This window comes from Lasiosphaeria miniovina (genome assembly GCF_030549165.1).
Source record: "Lasiosphaeria miniovina strain SMH2392-1A chromosome Unknown B0T26scaffold_8, whole genome shotgun sequence".
Taxonomy (NCBI): domain Eukaryota; kingdom Fungi; phylum Ascomycota; class Sordariomycetes; order Sordariales; family Lasiosphaeriaceae; genus Lasiosphaeria; species Lasiosphaeria miniovina.
Genome location: NW_026848227.1, coordinates 548,528 through 571,228, shown reverse-complemented (window position 1 = coordinate 571,228; position 22,701 = coordinate 548,528). Strand labels below are relative to the sequence as shown.

The 22,701-nt window shown below is 55.6% G+C and overlaps 9 protein-coding genes across 9 annotated transcripts; 4 read left to right on the top strand and 5 right to left on the bottom strand.

The window, feature by feature from the left end:
• Positions 1-1,600: 1,600 nt before the first annotated feature.
• On the top strand, positions 1,601-2,151 carry B0T26DRAFT_756688 (uncharacterized protein; the record flags this gene model as incomplete). Its single annotated transcript, XM_060446141.1, has 2 exons — positions 1,601-1,875; positions 1,947-2,151. 2 exons carry the CDS (start codon positions 1,601-1,603, stop codon positions 2,149-2,151), a joined length of 480 nt encoding a protein of 159 aa, XP_060289985.1.
• An 887-nt stretch (positions 2,152-3,038) lies between these two features.
• B0T26DRAFT_729872 (uncharacterized protein) lies at positions 3,039-3,480 on the top strand. Its single transcript, XM_060442986.1, has one exon. The coding sequence runs from the start codon at positions 3,204-3,206 to the stop codon at positions 3,420-3,422; it is 219 nt and encodes a 72-aa protein (XP_060289984.1). The 5' UTR covers positions 3,039-3,203; the 3' UTR covers positions 3,423-3,480.
• Positions 3,375-4,252, bottom strand: B0T26DRAFT_490736 (uncharacterized protein). The gene has a single exon (XM_060435324.1). The coding sequence runs from the start codon at positions 4,153-4,155 to the stop codon at positions 3,619-3,621; it is 537 nt and encodes a 178-aa protein (XP_060289983.1). The 5' UTR covers positions 4,156-4,252; the 3' UTR covers positions 3,375-3,618.
• On the top strand, positions 4,214-6,559 carry B0T26DRAFT_876246 (uncharacterized protein; the record flags this gene model as incomplete). Its single annotated transcript, XM_060448093.1, has 2 exons — positions 4,214-4,642; positions 6,352-6,559. Exons 1-2 carry the CDS (start codon positions 4,350-4,352, stop codon positions 6,557-6,559), a joined length of 501 nt encoding a protein of 166 aa, XP_060289982.1. The 5' UTR covers positions 4,214-4,349.
• A 1,094-nt stretch (positions 6,560-7,653) lies between these two features.
• B0T26DRAFT_756686 (uncharacterized protein) lies at positions 7,654-8,927 on the bottom strand (the record flags this gene model as incomplete). The annotated part of the gene is made up of 3 exons (XM_060446140.1): positions 7,654-7,767; positions 7,870-7,958; positions 8,090-8,927. 3 exons carry the CDS (start codon positions 8,925-8,927, stop codon positions 7,654-7,656), a joined length of 1,041 nt encoding a protein of 346 aa, XP_060289981.1.
• Positions 8,928-9,113: 186 nt separating this feature from the next.
• On the bottom strand, positions 9,114-9,691 carry B0T26DRAFT_756685 (uncharacterized protein; the record flags this gene model as incomplete). Its single annotated transcript, XM_060446139.1, has 2 exons — positions 9,114-9,296; positions 9,371-9,691. The coding sequence occupies 2 exons, from the start codon at positions 9,689-9,691 to the stop codon at positions 9,114-9,116; spliced, it is 504 nt and encodes a 167-aa protein (XP_060289980.1).
• Positions 9,692-10,743: 1,052 nt separating this feature from the next.
• B0T26DRAFT_756684 (uncharacterized protein) lies at positions 10,744-14,487 on the top strand (the record flags this gene model as incomplete). The annotated part of the gene is made up of 6 exons (XM_060446138.1): positions 10,744-10,837; positions 10,923-11,082; positions 11,138-11,555; positions 12,143-13,261; positions 13,337-13,596; positions 14,031-14,487. 6 exons carry the CDS (start codon positions 10,744-10,746, stop codon positions 14,485-14,487), a joined length of 2,508 nt encoding a protein of 835 aa, XP_060289979.1.
• Positions 14,488-19,745: 5,258 nt separating this feature from the next.
• On the bottom strand, positions 19,746-20,430 carry B0T26DRAFT_680858 (uncharacterized protein; the record flags this gene model as incomplete). The annotated part of the gene is made up of 3 exons (XM_060440555.1): positions 19,746-19,952; positions 20,103-20,365; positions 20,418-20,430. 3 exons carry the CDS (start codon positions 20,428-20,430, stop codon positions 19,746-19,748), a joined length of 483 nt encoding a protein of 160 aa, XP_060289978.1.
• Positions 20,431-21,519: 1,089 nt separating this feature from the next.
• Positions 21,520-22,393, bottom strand: B0T26DRAFT_729869 (uncharacterized protein). Its single transcript, XM_060442985.1, has 2 exons — positions 22,296-22,393; positions 21,520-22,212 (listed from the first exon to the last, which is right to left on the bottom strand). Exon 2 carries the CDS (start codon positions 21,934-21,936, stop codon positions 21,706-21,708), a length of 231 nt encoding a protein of 76 aa, XP_060289977.1. The 5' UTR covers positions 21,937-22,212; positions 22,296-22,393; the 3' UTR covers positions 21,520-21,705.
• Positions 22,394-22,701: the final 308 nt, after the last annotated feature.

The following is a 22,701-nucleotide window of genomic DNA, read 5'->3' as shown; positions in this document are numbered from 1 at the left end:
GAGGGGCGCCATATAATGTCCAACAACCACACAGAAGACTCGGATTGGGGGGGGGCAAGGGACGGGCAGATGGTCCAAAAAGACATGATCAACGGCTAACACGCAAAACCCAGGTGGCGCAGGACTAACACCACAACAACAGAGGCGACTTCGGCAGCCACCAACACACCCCCTCGTCATTTGGTCACAGTTCAACCAACCACCACTAGTCCCCTCCCAAGCTCAAGCTCAAACTCAAGCTCAACATCAAACCACTGCGGGCTCCAGCCAGCCTTCCTCGACTATACGTGCCTGATGGCCGTGTCTAAGTATTCTCACCCTCGGCCGAGTCTTCTGGAACGCCACGCCCATGGATTTCTTGCCAGGTTGGCTGACTGTCGCCTATACGGGGGGTGCTGGAGGTCACACATCTCACATGGTATTGCCGGACAGGTACGCTGAGTTGGCTGAACACATGGGCATCGTAACAAGACGCACAAGGCACGTGGCTGTCACTCGTCTATCTGCCCAACAGCAACCGCGGCGGCGACAGCATTTTCTCGGGCGCATCCGGACAGGGACCGTTCGCCGGGAACTCGGCCATCGCGAACATGATCGGAATCTCGGCTTCGTGATCGGCAGGGTCGAGGAGGATCTAGATCTCGTCCAATGGCGACACGGCTGGAGAGGCAGCTAGGGTTGGAACAAACTTGGGCTCGGTTGAAGCAAAAGTTGGTGCAGCATACTTTGTGTTTTCTAGACGCATTTTTCTCCGAGGCGCCTCGGAAGCTGATGCCACTCCGGAATGAACAGCTAAATCGCCAGTTCGCGTCCGTTAAAGCTTCCGCGAACACGCACTGGTCGTGATTGCAGTGGCCTGTTTCCCGCGCACGCCGCGCGCCAGGCCGGCATCCACGACTTCATCGCATCGCTGCCGGCGGGCTACGACACGGCCGTGGGCGAGGTCGGGCAAGCTGTCCCGGGCGGCCAGGCGCAGCGGCTCAGCATCGTTTCTTTGCCGCCCAGATCGCGGTGCCCCTTTTTTTCTGCGCGAGCAAGTTGACCCACAGAACAGACCGTGATGAGGCATGCTGCTTTCTTACGACTGCCAGTTGCACCTGCCTAACAACGCTCTGCTTGTCCTTGTCCGTCTTATAGGCGCGCCACGTGATGGCTTCTCGCCTCTGTCGTGTGCGTCGGAATCCGCGGGGACGTGGAGATCTCACGTATATATATGTCCGAGAGCCCAGCAGCTCGACGGCCGGGTCTGGCGGCGTGCTGGTCACGGCCATGAACTACACGGGCGACGTGCTCAACTTGAGCATGGCACGCGCCAGCCAAGGCGCTGACTCGACCCTGCATCAAATGTTTGGCGTCCTCGAAGTGCGGCTGCGAACCGTCCATGACCAGATCCAGCAATACGTCGTCGCGACGGCACAGAACAGATTCGGTTGAGACGTAAAAAAATGGGCGTTTTTGGGCTCCAAGACAAAAACCACGGTACAAAGAATAGAAGCGAGAAAAAAGAGACCGCCAGACTCACAGTCAGCCCAGTCGAACTTGAAAATGTGTAAATGGGGTCTCACCTCTCGAACCGTGCTTGTCTCGAGATGAGCTGAAAATGTCGGCGGAAGCGACGTGCACGACGTGCACCTTCACTGAGCTGGCGGGCGTCGTCCTCGGCCACAGCCGCCGGCGGATCTCGGGCAGCAGGATGCACCCGTGCCGCCGCCGCGCGTGGATGCGGTTTGGCGACATCCGCCACGCCCTCGGCCAGGTCGTGCTGCGCATCAAGTCCATGGTCTCGCCCGACCGCCACAGCAGCGCCGGCGACCGCGACGCCTTTGGTTTCCGGCTCCAAGATGTACCAGGCTCTGACCGCCGACGCTCGTTCGGGTATCGTGGCGGAATCATGCAGTGCCAGCGTGCAGCATGCGGGCCCAATGGAAAGCTGCAAGCACTCGCAGAGCACCGCGTCCCGCCTCAACAACGCCCAAGCAGTCGGCGACCAAGAGCAAAGCCTCCAGCTCTTCTTCTTCGGAGCTTCCAGCGCCGTTCAAGCTACCAGACGGTGAGCATGAGTATCTAACCGAGAAGACCGAGTTTGGAGACTCCTGGCCGGATGCCGAAGCGAGAAACGTGCGGCAGAGCATCGTGGCCGTGTTTGACTAGAGCGGCAGACACCTGCACAGATAGTATAACGGCGGGGGACGGACGGATGGACGGGGGTAGGTAGGCGGCCTTTTCTGTCCGTCTCTCCGTCGGTCATCCTGTGCATGGTAGAGGGAGGTGGGGAGGGAAGGGAGAAATCCCCGTCCGTGTTTTTTCCGTCTCGTCGGCCTCTTCAACGTGCTGTTCCTGTGGCCCGGCTTCTTCATCCTGCACTTTACGGGCATCGAGACGGCGAGTCCCTTCCATAGCAGAAGGAACGCGCAAAGTTGCGCAGCAGCCCTTAATCTTGCGAGGCTCAAGGCGATGCCCAGGTAATCTGGGTCTCCAGCGCAGCAACCACAGCTCGACGCTCCCACAGTTTCCTCGCGCCTGGGAAGTGGTATAACAACCTGAAGAGCATCAGTGTCAGTGCCCCGGCCGTACAGCTACTCAGCCGAGGCTATGAAGCATCGCTCAGAAACCACATCCCCCGTCGCAGCTGAGGACAGAATCAGCGTGAAGAATTTCTCTAGGCCCGTCGGAATGCTATCGAGTGCCGAGACGGCTCGTAAAGGTATCATGGCCCTAGGTCTTACCTCAATCTTGATGGACCCAACTTACGGCTGCCCGGGCGGTGGCCAGTGTGGCGAGCGAGCTGGGAGAGGGGGATTGTTGGGAGATTGCATGGGAGCGGCTTGGGCGTCATGAAGACATGCAACATAAAGCGGCACTCGGCGGCGCCTCGACGGCCGCCTTGGAATAGACGGGCGCGTAGATGTACGGCCGCAGGTACGCGAAGAGGGAGGGCGTGGAAGAGCAGCGGGCCGGCGTACTCAATCACGAAGACGGTGCGCCGGTCTCAATTTGATAGACGCCTCCTTTTTCGTCGTACTGGCGCCATCTTGACGACCAGATTTCACCTGCTCCGTTCCGTTCCGTTCCTTCCTTCCCCTGCCTTTCTTCTGCAAACTTTGCTAACTGACGCTTCCAGTCAGGGGTAAACGCTGAAGGCCGCGATATCAGAGCAGAGCCGTATCGTCGTAGACTTATGTACCTGGCTGCTGTGGCTGGTGATGCCACCATATCCATCTCCCTCTCTCCTTTGCCTTCTTGTTCGTGCTGCCGCTGACGATTGTCAGGGAGGGGGGGTGGTGTGCAGCGTGGTGTGCGTTCTCCCTGGTGCTGTCATCTGGGTGCGGTGTTGCTCCTGCTCCCACTTCGCCAGCACATCTTTGAGCTTGTCTTACGATACTGCACGGCCCGAGCGCAGCTGCCGCTGGCTCTTGTGGTAATGGCAAGGCAACGGGCGATGGAAAGGCAAAAGGCGCCAAAAATCTCAAAAGCGAATCCTGGGGCGGCTCCAGCAGACCTCCCGTCGCCGATATACCATCATGGCTGCCGCGGTACCCGACTGTCGTGCAGATACAAGACGGGTCGCAGCAGACAAGATCCGCCGCGCAAACAGTTATGCCGCATATCTCCCCCTTATCAGGAACACACTTGGCCTCTCGCTGCGGCATGCGGGAGCCGACCGAGTCCGAGTTCAGGCTCGCATCTATCCTCGCGGCCCATGAGGAGGCCCAAGGCAACCTCACCGCCCGATAGACGGATAGATAGATAGCCAAGTGGCAGCGGTCGTACCCAGCAGTTTCGTCCAAGACAGACTGACTGACTGACTGACTGACTGACAGACTGACAGACAGACTGCAAGCTTAACCGCGCGGCACAACGAACGAGCGAGTGAGCGAACGAACGAGTGAGGCAAACGGTTCTCGATTGGTCGTAATAGCGTCTGCGAAGTAGTGCTCCTGGATAACATTCGCTTGGCGGGAAAGGCGAAAGGGAAGCGAATTGCAAAACCGCCGGCTCGAGTTGTGACGCTGTAACTCCGGATCTAGGGGAAGGCAGCGAATCATGGTTTAGATGCGCCGCCAGCGACGGTGGCGGCGGCGGGATCAACGCGACCAACTGGATCGGCGCCGTCGCCGGCAGCAAGACGGAGCGGCACGACACGGCGCTACTCATGCAGGAGCAAGAGCAGCAGCGACGACTAGCCAGTCAAAGAAGAAATCGAGAAAATGAAGGAGAAGCACAACAAGCAGCTTGCAAAGTGAAAAGCTACTCAAAGAGAGAGGGACATCTGAGAAGCTGCCTGGTGACGAGCCCGGTACCATTTTTCGTCCAGTAAGTAAACATCCGCCACACTCGACCACGGTCTGATGTGTTATATATATGCCTCGATATACGTCATCCGTAACTGTTGCTTCCAGTGTTGTGGTATGCTTCGCGAACGCCGCCAGGCCAGCGGTTCGTTATTAGCCCCGCCCCAGACGAATCGCAGTATCGGGCCATCCTGGACCACGGCACATGGCTCCTCAGGTTTCTCATGCTCCATGGCCCTCGCTGATCCACATATCGGCGGCGCTGTAGAAGCTCGGCGGTGCTGCTATGGTGGTGTCGACGGCGCCCCAGCAGCAGGATCGGGGATCCAGATGGCCATGAGCGGGAAAACGTTTGTCGCTCCGAATGTTGTAGCGGCTGTGTGGTTCTTTGACCGCCTCGTCAGCGTTGGCAGAATTTTGAGATGGGGCCTGCAGCGGGCGCGCGTCACTGAGCTCGCCGCGAAGAACTAGCCAAAAGAGTTAGGGGTCTTTATTCTGGGCACGGCCACGTTGCATCGGTTCCTCGGTGCCCAATTATTGGCATCTACCACTTGACGCTTATCGGTGGCTGTCACGGCCAGAACCGCCAACAGTGCGACCCCTCTTTGGAGCCGACCCCGCACTAGTCCCAATCGGGCTGGGGGCTTGGCATCTGAAAGCCCTGTGGGCCGTGGGCCCGTGCGCTCTACAGCTCCCACCTAACCTCAGCACACTGAACAGCACCTTTGTAGATTTTCCTTTCTTTCTTCTTCACCTTAGAATCCTTAGACAATGGTATAGCTACATTAGCGATCCTTTTCCTTCTTGGTATTGACCGCCGTCACAGTGGCTTTACATGCGGTAACGAGGCGAGGACATTTCCCGTTCCCATCCATCCACTTTTGACTGACCGGCTCGGTGCCGCTACGCGCTGTTGCATGCATGCACAGGCCCTTCTTCTTGGAAGGCTCTGCGGGGCTTGAGAGCTGTTGTTCTGCTTCGAGTTTTCAGCCATTTCCCACAAACCGCGGATTCATCGCCGCCGCCAGCGCCGCTTTGCGCGCGAACGATTCGGGTAATTCCAGCAACGGAGACGGTGCGGCTGACCGTCACTGTGCTGCTGGGCTGGCTTTTCTGGCCCAGGGGCGTGGGAAAACGTCATCTCACGCACATGCGCCAGGATTCGCTTCCTGTTACCTGACTTGCCGAAATAGCTGCAACCTCTAGTCGTCCGACGTACGGAAAAGCCTCGATCCGTTCTCGACAAGACGATACTTGGCCCGAGGAGTTGAGCGGTTAGCTGGCTTGCTCTTGTCTCGCTCTCCAGAACCAGTGCTGGCCAAGACGCCGCCGGCCGAGTACCTGGTGCGCTATTCCTCGGCAATCTTGGCATTGCGCTTGTCTCTCGGTGTTCCTTGATGATGCGCCAGAGTTTGAGCTGCGAAACGATGCCGGCAAGAACCTAAGGCAAAATAAACAGATGATTTCGGTGACATATAGTAACTCTAACCTTAGCTCGGCTGTTGTACAACCGAGTTGGGCCATTGCCTACGCATTCCGACGCTAAAAAAGGCGATGAGTGTCAGGGAGGGGGCGTGGTGTGCAGCGTGGTGTGCGTTCTCCCTAGTGCTGCTACCGTCGTGGCAATCTTATCTCGTGTTTGTATCTTGTCCGTGCTGCTGCTGCTGCTGACGACCGTCAGGGGGGGGGGGGGGTATCTTATAGCGTAGTGTGCGTTCTCCCTAGAGAAAGGGGGGCTCAACTAGGTATCCCAAGGTTCCTCCATCTCTGGTCGCTTATCGGGGGGAAATCCTCCTGCCGCGGTGCAACGAAAAAGTAGAGCGGTTCATGCGTGGTGTTGCCAGTCTGAGCAAGAAGGGCTGCCGCCCCGGTTTTCGGTTTAAGCCCGCCGAGGATGCCACCAATCAGGCCGTCCTCGACGCCGCCGTCCTCGGCAAACACGGAACGCAAAACACACGCACACGTACACGTTCTTGTTCCGCCAGTGCATGGAGCCGTCACGGTTGGGGGGACTAGAATAAGTGTCTGGGTCTGGGAGAGCGTGCTAATAACGGCTGAGGGGGAAAACGGCTCTGTACACGACGAGGCTCAAGAAGTGGCGCAAGACGTACTACCGCCACAACACGCGCCCGGGCTCCCTGCAGGCCATCACTATGGACGTGCTGATGGAGAAGCACGGCGGCGCCGAGGTCCTGCGCAAGGCCGTCAGCGGCATGCTGCCCAAGAACCGCCTGCGCGAGCCCTGCGTCGGCACTAGAATAGGATAGGAGCTAAATTTGCTGTCGGCGAGAAGATTTGTCAGAGCTGCGGCGGCGCGAGCTGCCGATGCCGTGCTGCCCAGGATCCCGGTGTTGTATCCCGACGATGTCGTCGATGCGGGACTACCAACGTGGAAATCCCCGGCGAAGATGAGCAACGTAGATCCTAGCCGAAGCCACGAAGGGAAACGGGGGGGAAGTGGTGAGGAAAATGTGGGCGACATCATGACAATTGCTCCACCTCAACCTGGACTTCTCGTCTAGATTAGGAAAGAGGACCATAGGTATTAGAAAGCGCCTAGCCCGGTGTTGCATTGCGACCGTCAGCCCTAGGCCAAGTTTACCTTGGCTTGACCAACATAATGCGCCCAACACCAAGAAAAAGTGAAAAAAACGTACAACCAACGCCGGCAATCCGCCCACTCCACCGAACGAAACGGCCCCCGAATAGCATACGTGTAAGGTAACTTCGGCAATTATCAAAAGCAGAAAAAGCTTGCTGCTTCTAGGTATTCAGCAGTTGATATATTGGATACGTTCGAAATCCTGGCTTCGTGGGAATGCGTATCTCGTCTGACCAGGCCCCGGTGATGGGCTTGCCTTGTAAAACATCCTTTCTGTAACAAGAATCAGCAGTGGGCCTATAGCTAGACAACTCATCGCTTGTGATCAATCCTATTCGAGCCTTTCTTGGGCTATCTCTCTCATAACTTCTCTACAACTACGACAGTTCGCCATTGCCTTCCGCCCTACTTTACAGTATCCACTACCAAACCATCAGCATACACACGGCAAGTTCATGCCAGAGTCTCAGAGGTAGCCTCGGTTTAGCAACTGCAAGAGGAGCATCGGCGAGGTCTCGGAGCTGCACGTGTGCGAGGTGTACTGCAACGTCAACTGGTGTGCCGAGTGCCTGGCGCTGCTCAGGGGCGCGGAAGACCGTCAGACCATGGTCAAAGTATCCATTTGATAGCGGTATTAGCCTCTAGGAGAGCCACCACTCATAGTGTTAACATGGATGTCTCGAAGACTCCAAACCTTTGCACCTCGTGCCCCATTACATGCAACAGAACGACTTGAGAATCCTAACTACCTTGTCGCATTCACGGTCGAGCGCTGGTGACAGGCCGCAGCCGCTCCATTTCAGTCAGCTTCCGAGCTACCCTCCCCGTCGTCGAGGCCAGCTTGCCCAGCATCGAGACCAGCTCGCCCAGCGTCTAGTCGTAGACCATGTCGGTGAGTAATGCCGTATACGCCAGTCGTCGCTCTTTCAGCTGCACCGAATTCTACTGAAAATTTTCCTTAAGGATGTGGACTACCGGGTCGATTGCCCGTCGCTTCACTAGCGGCACCTTGTACGGCCGGATCGGACGAGAGACGCGATGAGTTCTCGTCGAGAGCGCCTGCCCTAAGAAGGCTATAAGCTGCGTTCCCAGCGAGCCCACCCCCACCGCGGCGTTGGAAAGGCCAGTGAATAAGCTCGAACCTAACGAGCCCACCCTACTACGGCGTTGGAAAGGCCAGTGAATAGCTTCAAACCCAGCATGCCGATGAAAACGACGGCGCCGACAACATCTATGGCGATGACAGCAGCACAGATCCACTTGATGATGCCAGCCCAGTCAGCCCGCTCTTCCCTCACCGGAAAAGGCAACGCTTCCTGCACGTCGTTGCCCCTAGCGGCAGCGACAGTTGTCTCTCGGTTCTGGCGCTGTTGTCTTCCTGCCTGCACCGGTTCCGCCGCATTGGATGGGCTGCTGCTGCTGCTGGGCGCCCACCACCACGCCTCGCCCGGCCCCGTGGCAGGCCGGGCCGTGCCGCTCCTGTCAGGAGGGCCAACACTTGCTTGTCGAACCCCGCGGAACTCGGGCTGAGACCACGGACACACCTCGATGAAGACGGCGTGTGCGCCGCCGCGGCGCCACCGCCCAGCGCGGCCCCGGAGAAACTTGACCGAGAAGGGCTGGCCACGCCGGTCGCCGTCCTGGGGCGGCTCGGAGATGAAAATGCCGACCAGCTCGATCCCGGGCTCGGAGCGCACAGGGTGGCTGAGGTGGTCGGCAATCGCATTGGCGATGTAGTGGACTGCGGCACTTTTGGAAGTTGTCGGACAGCCTCTCAGCACGTGTCTGAGGACGTGGTTGCTGTCACGCATGCCTTGGACAGCCGATTCCAATCGACTGTCCAAGACCCGCCGATGGCGCGGGTCGGAACTGTCTGTGCTGGTGATGGCGGTAAAGAGAGAGCGGACGAGACGGAGCCGCATGTCGTCTGCTGCGCCGTCCACGTGGTGTGACTCGACGTCAGCCGATGCGCACTGGTGGCCATTTGGGAACCTGCGCCGGTATAGCTGCCCGGCTGTGTACGAGGAACTCATGGTGATGAGGGAATGCAGAACGGGTGATGTCGCGCACACAGCTTCTAGGTTGTTGCTGTGGTTGCTGTGGTTGTTTTGGTTGCGGTGGTTGTGGTTGTGGTGGCTGTGGTAGTTGACGTAGGTGTTGTAGTTGCTGTAGTTGTAGTTGTGGTGGTTGTTGTGATTACGGTGGTTGTAGTTGTGGTTTTAGTTGTGGTTGTGGTGGTTGTGGTGGTTGTGGTTGCTGTGGTTGTTGTGGTTGCTGTGGTTGCTGTAGTTGTGGTTGTGGTGACTGTGGTGGTTGTGGTTGTGGTTGTGGTGATTGCTGTGGTTGTGGTTGTTGTGGTTGCTGTGGTTGTAGTTGTAGTTGTAGTTGTGGTTGTGGTTGTTCTGGTTGCTGTGGTTGTATTTGTGGTTGTGGTTGTGGTGGCTGTAGTGGTTGTAGTGGTTGTGGTTGTAGTGACTGTAGTAGTATTGTAGTTGTTGTGGTTGTGGTTGTGGTTGTGGTTGCTGTGGTGGTTGTTGTGGTTGCTGTGGTTGCTGTAGTTGTAGTTGTGGTGGTTGTTGTGGTTACTGTGGTTGTAGTTGTGGTCGTAGTTGTGGTTGTGGTTGTGGTGGCTGTAGTGGTTGTAGTGGTTGTGGTTGTAGTGACTGTAGTAGTATTGTAGTTGTTGTGGTTGTGGTAGTTGCGGTGGTTGCTGTAGTTGTGGTTGTGGTGATTGTGGGTGTTGTGTTGCTGGGGAGCTGAAGTGTTGGGTCGAGGCCGCCTTTTGAAGGGCACTCATCATGGCCAGCGCGCGCACGTCCAGAAGGAAGCAAGGTAAGTGCACGGCGTGCTCTGTCCTGTTTGTTCCCTCCCCCCCAGAGCCAGGTAGCAGAGCATCGGCTGAAATAGACATCAGATCTGACGTTTGCTGCCACATTTGGAAGCGGCGGAAGCCGGTCGCCTCTGATGAGTGACAAGGCAGAACCAAGAGTTTCATGCAGGGTGGAGCTGGGGGGGGGACCGACTGTACAAACGGGATCAAGCCACTAAAGTGATGAGGGATAACAGAGGGGAGTGGCCGGCTTTGCTTTGCCATGAAAGGGAGACGGAGTCCGGCACGTGACACAGTGTAGCGGACAAAGAAATTTGATGGTGGCACGCACACTCTCTGACTTGCCAAGAGGCCGTAAAGGTAGAACGGCCACTGGAGTCGACCTCATCTCTTGGGGGAGTTTCAAGCTGAAACTTGTCATTTCAGCTGAATATGACGATGCAAGACTGAAATGCGCAAGCATCGATTCGAGTTGCTTCCACAATGGGATAGGGCCGTGTCATTGGTGGAAATCAATCACCAGCAAAAAAAGGAAAGTGGATCGGACACCAACGAAGAACGGAAAGTGGGGTTTGAGGGCGTCCCTGACCTGCCTACCCAAAATGCGAGCGGATAAAGACATCTAACAGTGGAAGGCACTCTTGACCGTAGTTTTGCTTTGTGACAAACGACTGGGCAGCTCCTGCTGAAAAATGCAGCCTAGAGATGTCCCCTGTCGACCCCCTCCTCCTTCCTCCTCCCTCTTCCCTCTTCCCCCGTCCCTCGTCCCTCTTCTCTCATGACCAACTTGGCTAGTCTCGCCTCCATCTTCCTTCGTCTCGACACGACACGACACGCAGCTGACGTGCAACTGCAACGCCAACTGCAACTGCAACGCCAACCGCCAACCATCAACAACTTCGCGCTGTCATCTTCATCTCCATCTCCCTCTTCCTCGCTACTCTACTCTACTCTTCTCTGCTCTTCTCTGCTCTTCTCTGCTCTGCTCTGCTCTGCCTAACACCTCCAACAGCAGCAACATGCGGTCTTGGATGCTATTGGCGGCGTGCGCTCCCGCTTGCGTCGCGGGAGCCTTTTCCGACTTTCTCATCTCCCAGCTCGACAACCTGACAGGTGCCTCGCTCCGCAGGGCTCTCCCCGCCATCGCGGTGGGGTCCAAGGTTTTTGCATGGCAACGGCCGATGCACGCCCAACACAGTTGTGCAGTCAACGAATTCAACCTTCTGGCGTAAGGTGCACGACCAGAGCATGTGTGTGCCATCGCTTACCGAGGACCGCGTCGGAGCCATCATGGTCCTGGTAACCGAGGCGCTAGCGACTGACTCTGTGGCCGTCATCTCCCCGCCCCTCGCTGTCCCGTATATGGGTGCAAGCTTCGTGTTCTGGGTCGGGGCCAACTTGTTTCTGCCCCAGGGCTCCCCCCCTCCTCCTCCTCCTCTTCTCGCGCCGGGGCAGAGGGGCTGATGCTCCAGGTCCCCCGCCGTCTGTGCCACCTGCAGGCCCGCTGCTTCCGAGCAGCCCTCAGGTGGAGTTCCCGACGTTGTTCGAGTTCCTCGGCCTGGACGCCCGCCGCAAGCCGATCTCGCCGCCAAACGCGTGCGCCTCGCCCCACCACCCCTACCACGAGGAGGCTGTCAAGGCCATCCGAGATGCTGCTCTCGCCCGGCTCCAGGAGGCGCGCTCGGCAGCCGGCAGGCCCGGCGCCGCGAGCTGGGCTACCGGTGAAAGGGCGGTCTTGGTCAATTCAGTGGCAGGCATTCTTCTAGATGACGCTGCGAGGAATGAGTACATAGTTGTGTTTATGCCTGTCCTGGCCCGCAAGAACTTGGACGTCGGGATTGCCAATGCGCGCGGCAGATGGGCTGCCCTGTCTGGGATTTGCGATGGGCTCCTGTAGTAGTTTGGTAGCTGCTACTTGACACTTCTCCCATTGTCCCCCCCCCGATCAACGCTGTGCATGGCATGGCATGGGCCCAATTCGTTTGCTGTGCTGTTCCATGTCCTTCCTGCCCGGCAATGGAAATGCAGCCCGTGGCGTTCCTCGCACGTCTTTGTGGCGCCAAGCCGCTACCTGTAGCAGGGAATGCGCCGGCCCCGGAGAGCGAGAGCAGCAGCCATGACCAGCGCCACCGCAACCGCGCTGGCCGCCTAGAAAAGGCCGCGCCGGGTTATCTTTCTCTTTCTGGCTTGCGCTTCCGGGTCCGCCGGCTTCGACGCCAGCTTTGACGCCGACTTCGACGCGCCCAGTTCCGCGTCCGCCAAGCGCGGCGAGATGGCCGCCTTCTCGCTCTGGTCGGGTCGACCGTGTTGAGGTATGCGCGGCGACGGCTACACCTTTTGCAGCGAGGCCGCCACCTCCTCCTCCTCCTCATTGCTTCGTGCCGAGATGCATGGAATGCCTACCCTACCATCGCCTAGGCCATCTTTGTGGCCGTCGTCATCGTTTTCCTTCCGAAACCCCCCCAATACGACGCCATCCCGTCCCCCTTCTTCGATACATTACACCAGGTCCTAGTCCAGCACGCGTCCATCCCGACAGCCTCCATGTTCTACGTCAACGTGACGTTGGGGATTGGGGATGACCCGAAATCCATAATGTTTGGGCGCCTACCCAGCCACATTTTCTGGACAAGTCAGTGGGCTGGCAACAACACCAAAGTACTCAGTCCGGTTGCTATGGAGCTCACGATCCACTGCGCCACCTTGAAAGAGTGTCTCGATCGCCTCCATAGAAATGCCTTGACCTTCCATTCTCTCAACCTCGGTGACGAGGTGCTGTCGTCTCGTTGGCTCAGAGCAGGATGGGAATACGTCAGGGAGGTTATCAGCTGCTTCAAGTTGATGCCATACACCTACGGATACGACTGTCGCGACGTCAACGGCACGACAACACCAGCCAGCTACCAGGAATGCTGCCGCACAGCTCTCGGACACCTCGCCTTGCCCGCACGCACCTTTCTGGCTCTTGACTGGTGTGAGAAGACCGAAGGGAGACTACGAGACCTACTTGTGAACCTCGATACCATACACTCCACCATCCTTGCTATTAACCCGCTTGCCGAGACCCTCCTTTCCCTCGGAAACCCCTTTCCGCGTGATTTAGAGAGATGGGCTGACGACAAGGCCAAGAAGAAATTTGCCAGCGAAACGCGAGATGCCAATCGCATGATTAATATCCCGCGCGGCCTGCTCCATATCGACCAAACGGCGCTCTTGCCCTTGACCGAGCGCCTTGGCGAGGCCTATCGTGTATTACATGAGCAGACCCTCCCGGCGCTCCGGCAGCTGGACCGTCATATAGCCGACATGGTGGCGTACCCTATCCCCAGTATTGCCGTTGATCGCGCCGGGCGTGTCGTCGTGGTTGGGAGACCACCCTTCGACCAAGTGTGGGTCACCGAGACGGCTCGAGTTGACGGACGGCGGCGCCGTAGTGTGTACTACCTGCCGTCTAACCCACGCATATTCGAGCTCCTCGAGAACATGGAGCACGATTTGCTCATGATAGGGAGGCACACGCACCCCACGCTCCTCGCGGTAAGGAGCAAAACACAATCTCCGCAGCCCAGCCCCCCACAGGATACACACCCGCTAACAGAAGAGAGTGTGCAGGTCGCCGAGATGGGCCGTCAGGATCATGACTTGCCGTTGTCGAGATTTGACTTTGGTGAAGGGCCCGAAATCGAAACTGGATCGCCACCACCATCGCAGGAGAAAGTCGACAAGTGGTACGAGGAAATGGGAGACAAGGTGACGAGAGTCTTCAACGGCAAAAAGATGATCATGAACCAAATGCGTGCCAAAGTGAGGGAGAATTACGAGAACCGTCCTGTGATACGAGAATTACGCTTCCTGCGCGACTATTTTGAAGCGTTGAGCGGGATTAAGGTGAATGGGGAGGGGGAGGGGGAGGGGGAGGGGAAGAAGGGGTGCTGATGTTGGATTGAAAGCCTGCTGGGGGGTACATGGGGGGCCTTGGAAGGAGTGAGGTCGGAGGATGAAAGAATGGCTGGGTTCGGAAGCCGTGATGCCTGCGTGTAGTTAGTTATTCCCCTCCTCAGGGACCTTTTCGAGGCCGTGGAACATGGCCGTGAAGTACAAGACTGTTTGCTCACCCTGGCCTGACCGACTGAATCTGTGAGGGAAGCTGATCGCAAGCAATGGCGCTCCTGCCCCCGTGAGCAGAACGCGATGACGACCACGGGTTGCTCCGCAGCCGGCCCGCATCCAGGCAAGCGATTTTTAGTACACGTCCAGCCCCGGTCGAGTTCGTGAACAAGGTACTATGAAGTGACACGAACTACAGGGCCGTGTGGACGTCGGCATTCCAGGCCGTCTCAGACGCGTCCATCACATCGCACTCGATGAAACGCGCAAAACAGGCCCTTACCGTCTTCCAACTGACGCCGCAGCACGGTGGCATCTCGGCATGGCATGGTAGGACGGTGTCGTCGTCGTTGTCGTTATCGTCGTCGTCTTCGTCGTCGTCGCCGTCGTCGTCATCGTCGTCGTCGTCGCCGTCGTCATCGTCGCTTCGTATCCAGGATCTGGGACTTGGTCCCACCGCCTCCTCTACCCTCATCCTCTGCATGGATCGAGGGAGCATTCTCTGTGACCTATCGCACGCAATCTTTTCGATGTCGCGAATCAACGTCTTGTCTATATCAGAGAGTGCAGAAGTAGAAGCAGAAGCAGAGCAGACAGTAGGGAGGGCAGCCTCGCAGCGCAATAGACTTGGTCGAAAATCGGAGATCAAGCGGTGAGGTGACTTGGCGGAACTTGTCCATCTTCCTCCTCCTCCTCCTTCTCCTCCGCCGCCAGTGCTATGAGTTGTGATACGGGTTCACCGGCTCGAGTCGAAGTCGAAGATAGCAGATTCCAGCCTGATCGTGATGATGGCGCAGCGGGTGGTTGGTTATCGACCGACGGTCGTGGTTGTGATTGCAGCGTGAGTGGGTCGGTGGCGGAAGAAGGACGCAACGGTCGAGAAAAGCGCCCGGCGGGTACATTTTCATCCTGTTTGGCGTTTCACAAATGGGCTTGCGCCTTCGACCCGGAGCGAGATTAGTGTTAGTGTTACTTATGGCCGTGTCTTGTTCACTGTGAAGGTCGTTGCTCGTCGGTACGTCGTTACTGCACGCGTATTGCTGGATGAGGTCTTCCAGCCAGGCCTCCTTTATATCTACATTCAAGGGGTATTGCGACTACAGCGGCTGGCCAGGTCGTGGGCAATTGATGGTGGTGTTGGGTAATGTTGGGTATTGTTCAGGAAAATGTGTTGCGTCGCGAGTGTTTGGACATGTTCCGCTTCGAAATTGGAGGGTCCCGAACACGATACGCATTCGTACGTCCACATAAAAACCTTGACCCCTTCCCCGGGGCATGGATGCCACCCGACCACAAGAAGGGCTGTAGCGAAAACAAAGAGCTAAGCCCGGTGAATAAAACTAGTGGATTTTGTATGCCATAGGCAACGTCAGGGAATCCCAAGGCGAGCTAGACGAAAGCCTTGAGTACCACCGGCGGGCACTGCGCCAGTTTGGGGAAGCAATAGGCAAGACTCAACACGGGATGGGCGATGTGCATGTACAGGCAACGGACCACCATTTGCGGCGAGGAGGAGAAATTGAAGAAGCTGAGTGAGTGCACCATCACCTTCTTGATGCCTTTTGCCGAGAGACAAAATATAACCGACATTGTTACCCCCATCCACCCGCCCCGATGGGAGACGTCATTTATCCGAGGCCCTTCGCATATTGAGTAGCAGCGGCTCTGTGCACCGCAACGAAGAGTCGCGGTTGCACAGACCGAGTCTCGCGCTCGCGCGGAGTGGGAAGCACGAAAGATCGGACTGCCCCCAACCCACGAGGTGCAGGGCCAGGGCCCGGCAATCAACTCGGCCAGGGTGTCGTATTAGGCTACCGTTGTAGAGAGCAAAGAGTTTCTCAGAGACCCTGGAAGGGGGGGGGTGGCAAAGCCTTGTAACGCAGGCTCCAGCGCCTCTCCAGGGCCACATCCCATCATGACTGGAACGTGAAGCCTTCGCTCGCACACGCAAGTCGCTTTGTGAAGAGGGCGGCGAGGCAAAACCGGCTGCAGGGGCCACTAAACATCTAGATGCTGGATCGCGGCTATCTTCCTGCGGAGCTCCACGACACCCTTGCCTCGATAGTGGACGACGGTTTGGTTCTTGTTCGTTGAGAGGGGCTGGTTGGGTCGTCGGCGATATCGATGTTCTTGTGGTGTTCTGAGCTGAGAGTTTCCGAGAATCACAGTGCTTCCCGGCTAGCAACGGGTTCTTCCCGGCCAGTAACGGGTTGATATTCCGCCTCCGGCGGGTTGTTGCGTGCCCAGACCGAAGCAGCCAAACAATGACCAAAAGGGAGCCAGCATGTCATAGCCCACAAGGGCCGCGGCAATACGGGGTAGGTTATGATCCGACAGACGTGAGGTCCAGCAGTAAGGAGGAACAGGTACTTGGTTGTACAAACCGGGCTGGGGTTCAGCAATCAACGTGGAACCTGAAATATTTCGAGACCTCTCGAGCGTAGAGCACCCAGAGGCACTACGGTGATCCTGTTCCGACCCCGCTTGTTGCTGACTTGGACGGACGATGAGATGGACCTTGGATTTGGGAAGCTTGGTCAAGACCGATTCCGCAGCTGCTGCGTCGTCGGGCGTGGGCGGCTTGTATGATTCATGCGTTCTCATATGCTGCAAGCTTGAGTTTCGTAGGTATGCTGATTGAATCCCTCTGTGGAGTGTCCACAATTTCCCGGAGCAGTTGAGGTGAAGTCCCCCCCGGTGATACTTGAAGAGTATGGCAGAGACAAAGACGTCGGGGCGGATAGACACAAAATTCTTCCAGACGCGGCCAGTAGTCCAGGAGCGGAGCATACCATCGGACAGCGAGTTCTTCCCGAACCTAGTCTCGGCCTCCTGTTCTTCACGTCTCGTGTCCAGAAACTGTTTGAGTACAGGCGAGTATTGTTCCTTGAACAAGTCAATACCAGATTCTCGAAGACAATCTTCTGGTAGCATGTTCCACAGCCAAAGAGGTGCGCAAGTTGCTCCACATCAGGCACTTATCTTGAAAAGACACTTTGAGGCCCACGATAGGACTGAACAGCTGAATAAACGAATCATGGCTGCTAGTAAAAGATCTGTCTCGGCCAAACACGTGCGTGTACAGGACAAGAACGACGGAGATGACGGAGACAACGACGGAAACGAAAGCGACAGTACAGTGCGCTCGTCATCCAGTATTAACACGGTCTGTCCGTCCGCGAAGTCTAGGAGGCTGATTGCCCAGCCCAAGTCCAATACCTCTATAGAGCTCGGCAATGCCAATCTTTTCTGAATAGCTACCCTCACTGGGACAGATTTGTTGATAAAGGGGGAAAGAAAGAAGTGGAGCAAGTTTCACAATTCCCTAGCCACTTGGACCCAGAAGAGATGCCAATCTCCGAGTTTATCGAGATCGATGTCTCCAGCGACGGGGAATTGATATTTTTGACTGAGGTGCAACCTACTGTGGAATTGGAGCTCCGACATGTACAAAAGATAGGATGGGAGCTCCAGAACCAGGCTGAGAGGCTTTTGAAGGAAAATAAGAATTGGAAGTTCAAGTGAGGTTTATGTTCTCCCAGCTGTGGATGGGTTTTGGAAGTGGGCTCTTGGTTGAATCTACAATGGTGGGGCTTTGTCTCTTTTCGATTAATCTTTGTCATCTCATTCTAGCCCAGCCTCTTTAGTCCTCCGTCGCTAACTCGACTTTTGTCTCTCTAGCATCACAAGCAATCATTTGTATTATGGAGTAAATCTACTCGAATTCTCTCAAATGCTGTTAATAGCAGCCTCCCATAGATGACAAGTCCAAATCTGCTACATTGCTTGCATACTTCCCCAGCCGCTCACTCTCTTTCAGTGCTGATCCTGATAGCAGCTGCAGCGTATCCCACCCCCATCAGTCTAGTGTTGAAACAGGGTGCTTGAGTGCCGACTCATGCCCTTAAGACGGTCCGACTTGGGCAGTAACGCAGCATATTTTGGGTTTGAAGGAGACCAATAGCGGGGGAGAAGAATGCATACCTCCTTTGTTCACCATCAGTTCAAATCACCAGTCCATATCCGACCTCAAGTCCTTGAACTCTAATATACGCTACGTGCTCTTGTGGTAGGTTTTTTTGTTGTATTCTCGCCTCCATGTCTCGTGACTAACCATTTGTAAATAGAAGACTAGCCGTCTCACAACTATGTCTGAGACCAATGGAACGTCCGAGGTACCGCCAAGATGCGGTGGCAATAAGAAAGTAACTGTGGGTGGGAAAGAGCAGGACTGTAAGGCCACTTTCAGATTGACTGCTACTGCACTTAGGGTTACGAAAGGAGGGAATACTCAGGCAGTCGAACTAGGTCTGCTGGGACAGATGAGGAGGTCATTAATTTCAATCATGGTACTTTCCTTGCAGAGCAACTGTTATTTGGTTCCTTATCTCTTACATGTTGGCTGAAACCGCTCCACTCGTTACCTCACTACAGCAACGGATAGCGACAAGATAGATGAGGCGTATAAAATTCATCTGTCAAAAAGTGCCAAAGCAGCTGCTAATTAGTACGTGCACTGGCTAAATCCCATATATACCCTTTGCGACATTGTCATGCGTGGCAGAATCGTAACCTTTGTTGGATTGATCAGCAGCAGTACCTACCTAGGGTACGAGTCCAGACTGGGAAACCTCTCCCCATGGAGCGTCTCGAAACGATTCCAACATGGGAGTTCTCACGTGTGCAGGCTAGCCAATGGCGTGGTATAAGGCCCCCCGTCTCGCCTGCAACAAGCAGCGACATGCAGTGACACGCCGCGACATAGCGCACAGCGGTATGTTGGTTCTTTTGCAGATGATCTGCTATCACTGTCCGCGATATAGTTCCACTTGAACGCTCAGTCATGTATGGTAATATTTTGGGTATAAGATAGATCAATGTCCAAGACAAGAAGCTATTACCCTTCCTTTTTTACCAATAGTTCCAATCACTAGTTGATTACTAGCCTCAACTCTCTGAACTCCAGAACAAACTGATTGCTCTTCTAGTAGGTTCCCTTATTTACATCTTCCCGTCTCTAATCTTTTGCAGGCAGGAGTCTAGCCGTCTGTTTCTCGCAGAAGTTATATGGGAGCATATTAATGGTTTGGAGAAAGTACCTCTGACTGCCTTTGTGGGGGTCTGAAGAGGACGGCCATGAACGCCTTCCAGGTAATACGGCCCACCTTCTCGCCACCCTTCTTGGCAATCGAGGCTGTTCCCTTGATTGACTTCTTTCCCTAATTCTCGACCTTTGTCGATATAAGGCTCAGCTTTGACGCCTTCTTCCCAAGATCTAGAATCTCCCCGCTCTCTTCGCCCTGGCCAGTTATGGGACCGCTAGGCAACTGCCTCTTGAGAATAGCATACAAATCTCCAGACTCTTCTTCCTTGGGATCGCCCGTAGTACTCTTGGCAAGCTTGTCGGAGAAAGGAGATTGAGCTAGACCCTTACCCTTGCCGCCGAGGTGATCACCGGGTCCTGAATCCTCTTCCTACACCGCACGAGTGATACCGTCATCACTAACATTGTCGTCTTCAGAGTTAGCCTTCCCAGTATCTTCATCTTCACCGCGCATTGCTAAAGTGGTCTGCTCATAAGCATGTGGAAAGTCTTGTACCAAGCCCAGGAAGCGTCCGTCTTCGTCAAGGAATTCGGGTTTGTCCGGCAGGTCGTCGAGCGCTTCGGCCCCTCCAGCCATGGCAATGAGGCGATTGATCGCCTGTTGTATATCCACGCAAAGCTTCATATTCATGACGTACTTCTGCTAGATTCTCGCTTCAAAGACCTCGCCATGTTCGATATTCCACCCGGTGGCGGGCCGGCACCTGGCGAGTAAGGTATACGGGTCGGGTAGGGCTGGGTTGCCGCAAATGCGCATCATCTCGGGGGCCAAATAATCGGGAAACGCCGCTTTAATCTCGGCTGTTCGCCCTAGCTGCCCTGCTGGCTTTCTTTCACCGACGGCTTTCTTTCACCGACGAGTCTTGCTCTCCACATCAACCACTCGAACGGAAGAAGGACGGTCTGGATTTCCTCTGGGTCGGCGGAACGAGGAGGAGCAGCCAGCCCAATCCACTTGAGGCCGAAGCAACCCCGCGACCACCAGTCATGTAGTGTTGGGTTGAGCGAGAGCATATTCTACTTCCGATCGCTCGCTCCAACGCTGGACGAGAAGACATGGTTTATATCAGAGGAAATCTGGCGCAATGTTCCGGAAAAGAAAAAAGGGGCGGCCATACGGAGCCATTGGTCGATGTTTACTCTGTTATCTTCCGTATTATTAACTACGTAGCCAACAATATGACAGGCGTGCGGGAAGCTCTGCTTAGTAAGGATGCATCGGTGGTCGTCGAGCATCTTCCGTGCATCAGCTTCTGCCTCGTTTCGCCTGGCCCTTCCGGTTTGGGACTCGAATCTCGGCGGGTTGCTTTGTTGCGAAAGTCGACGTAAAGGCGCAAGATCTTGAGAGGGAGGCAAAAAGATTGGATCGGGGACGTATGTCGCCCTCTCAGTCATCTCAGCCTCTTCGTCGTATATCTTCTTTCCGGCCACTATAGATTGGTTAGTAAATAACGTTCCCATTAGAATGGCAGGAAGACTTACTTAGTTTGACCATGGCGGGTACAACCTCTCAGCGTTATAGGAAGGCGTAGACGTCGTACTCATCGGCCTCTATGGCGTACCTCGTGAGCTGTTGGAAATCCATGAGGTAAAGGGCAGCGAACTGGACATCATAGAAGCGCTTAAATTTGGCGCTACTCTTCATAGTCAACTTTTCGAAACTGAGGCGCCAAATTCCTCGAGCCGATTGATGTATTCGATGCGAAGTTCTATATCATCTATTGGCAGGAGCGAGGAGGCACTCCGAACGTTGCTGGGGAGGCCTTCAAGAACGCGCCGGAGGTGATCGCGCGCAAATGGTCGGTTGACAGTCTTGCCCAGGAAGGTAGTGAAAAGGTATGGAATTTTTCGTCCTCATTTTCGGGACCTGCGTATTGGGTCGCCATGGTATCTAAGCTTTTGCCAGTGATTTCTAAGCTTTTGCTGGTGATGGTGGAGAAAGAAGGAAGTTGGATGTGGTAGAAGGAGGAAAAATTAGAAACATAGTTGAGTTTTGTGCAGAGAGGAAAAAACACCGCTCGGCTCCACACCCCGGCGCCACCACAAACCCACATCTGTCTGTCTGACAGCGAATCAAACTGGTTCGACTCCGACTCCCTCCAAACGGCACCTTTTCTTCTTCTTCCCTCTTTCTCCTGCTCAAAGGGAACTCCATCACGACGAGAAGTGCCTTGATGGCAGGATTTGGAGTTGGCTCTGGCACTGTGTGTTCCTGGAAGACTGGACGGGCCCTTCAAGAGCAGATTCACGGTAGTTGGGGCCTTCAATGGCAGGTTGCAGGCCAGATCCACCACAATTAACACTCTTCACATGCAGGGCAAAGTCTTAACACATTTGTGGATTGTTGAGGAGTATTAGGTACTGAGCGGCGGCGAGGGTATGAGCAGTACAAGAAGAGGCTTCCTAACTAGGAGGTGGATACATATGTCACTAGTAAGAGTAAGGGGGGCGGACCGGAAAGGGGAAAAGGCCACATTTTCCACTTTGACGGCATCCTTATCGGAATTTAGCGTAGAGAGGGAAAACGAGAAAGATAGTTGACGAAATTGCCGAGGCAGTCAAGCAAGAATTGCCGTCGCCAACCCGCGAGTGAAGGGTCCTTAAATAAGGACTTTCCCTCGTCCCCGGAGTGCTCACCAGCAGTACCCCCTAACCACTCTCCATCGAAAACTTGGGCAGACACACGAGCCCGACCGTCGCTACCTACTAGTCAACCAGATCAAGCCCCGCAGATCCCTCAAGTCATCTCCAATTTCAATCGAGCAGCGATCTAACACCCAATCCTGTCCTGCAGCAAGCAATTACAATGAGCGCAGCACCACCGTCCCCAGGGCAGAGTCAAGCATACGGGCCACGGGCAATCATGAGTCCGTGGACAGGCAGGGCAGTCACATCCTACCCGCCCAGCAGCCAGAGACCAGCAGCCAGGGCAGCGCCCCCCGCCCCCCCGGGACAAGGGCGATTTGACGAGCCTACCAACAAGAAGCGCGAGGTTATTCATCTAATCTCAGACTTGGAGATGAGGATTTAACTACGGCCGTGCCGATCCGAATCTCCTCAGCGTGGCCTCAGAGGCGTTGGTAGATGGACCAACCGAAGGGGACAATGATGGCTCGTCAGACACATAATTGGACCTTGTTGTATGTAGCTAGGGGGCCTTGTCTTGGTTGATCTGAATTTGGAAATGCGTTTGGCTTCGCCCTAAGAATTAGTGCAGGAAGTGGTGACCCTTCGGCCAGCTGATAGATCCAAACAACTTGGCTTCATTCATTCTTAACTAGGCCAGCGTCAGCGGTTTGCGCGGGCTCTCAGAGACTCGGGAATACAATGCACGTGGGTATCTGAGTCGAGGAAACCTACCCAGGCAATAAAGCAGGAAGCTACCTGCGGGTGGGTTTTGAGGGTCTATACTTCTTTGCTGCTCTGTGGCGATGCGGCAATAAGGCTGTGAGGTCCTGCGGGCCGAAGATGTCGTCAATAATGGTGCCATCTTTGTGTGGAGGAAATGCGCATTTTAATTGCCAATGGGATAGAGATGGGGGCGAGTCCGGCTGCCTCTTGGCTGAATTCGGCGCCGCCAACCCGCGAGCGAAGGGTCATCTGGACCATCAGTGGAGGGTGTTGGTGTCATCTGGACTTGGCCAAAGGCCATCTAAAGGATCAAAGGCTATCTCCATCTCAGTTCTGTTTGGCAGAAGCAACAGAAACAGACTCGAGATGTGGACGCATACGTGATCTGAAGTTGCAATGCGTTTGGCTTCGTTCT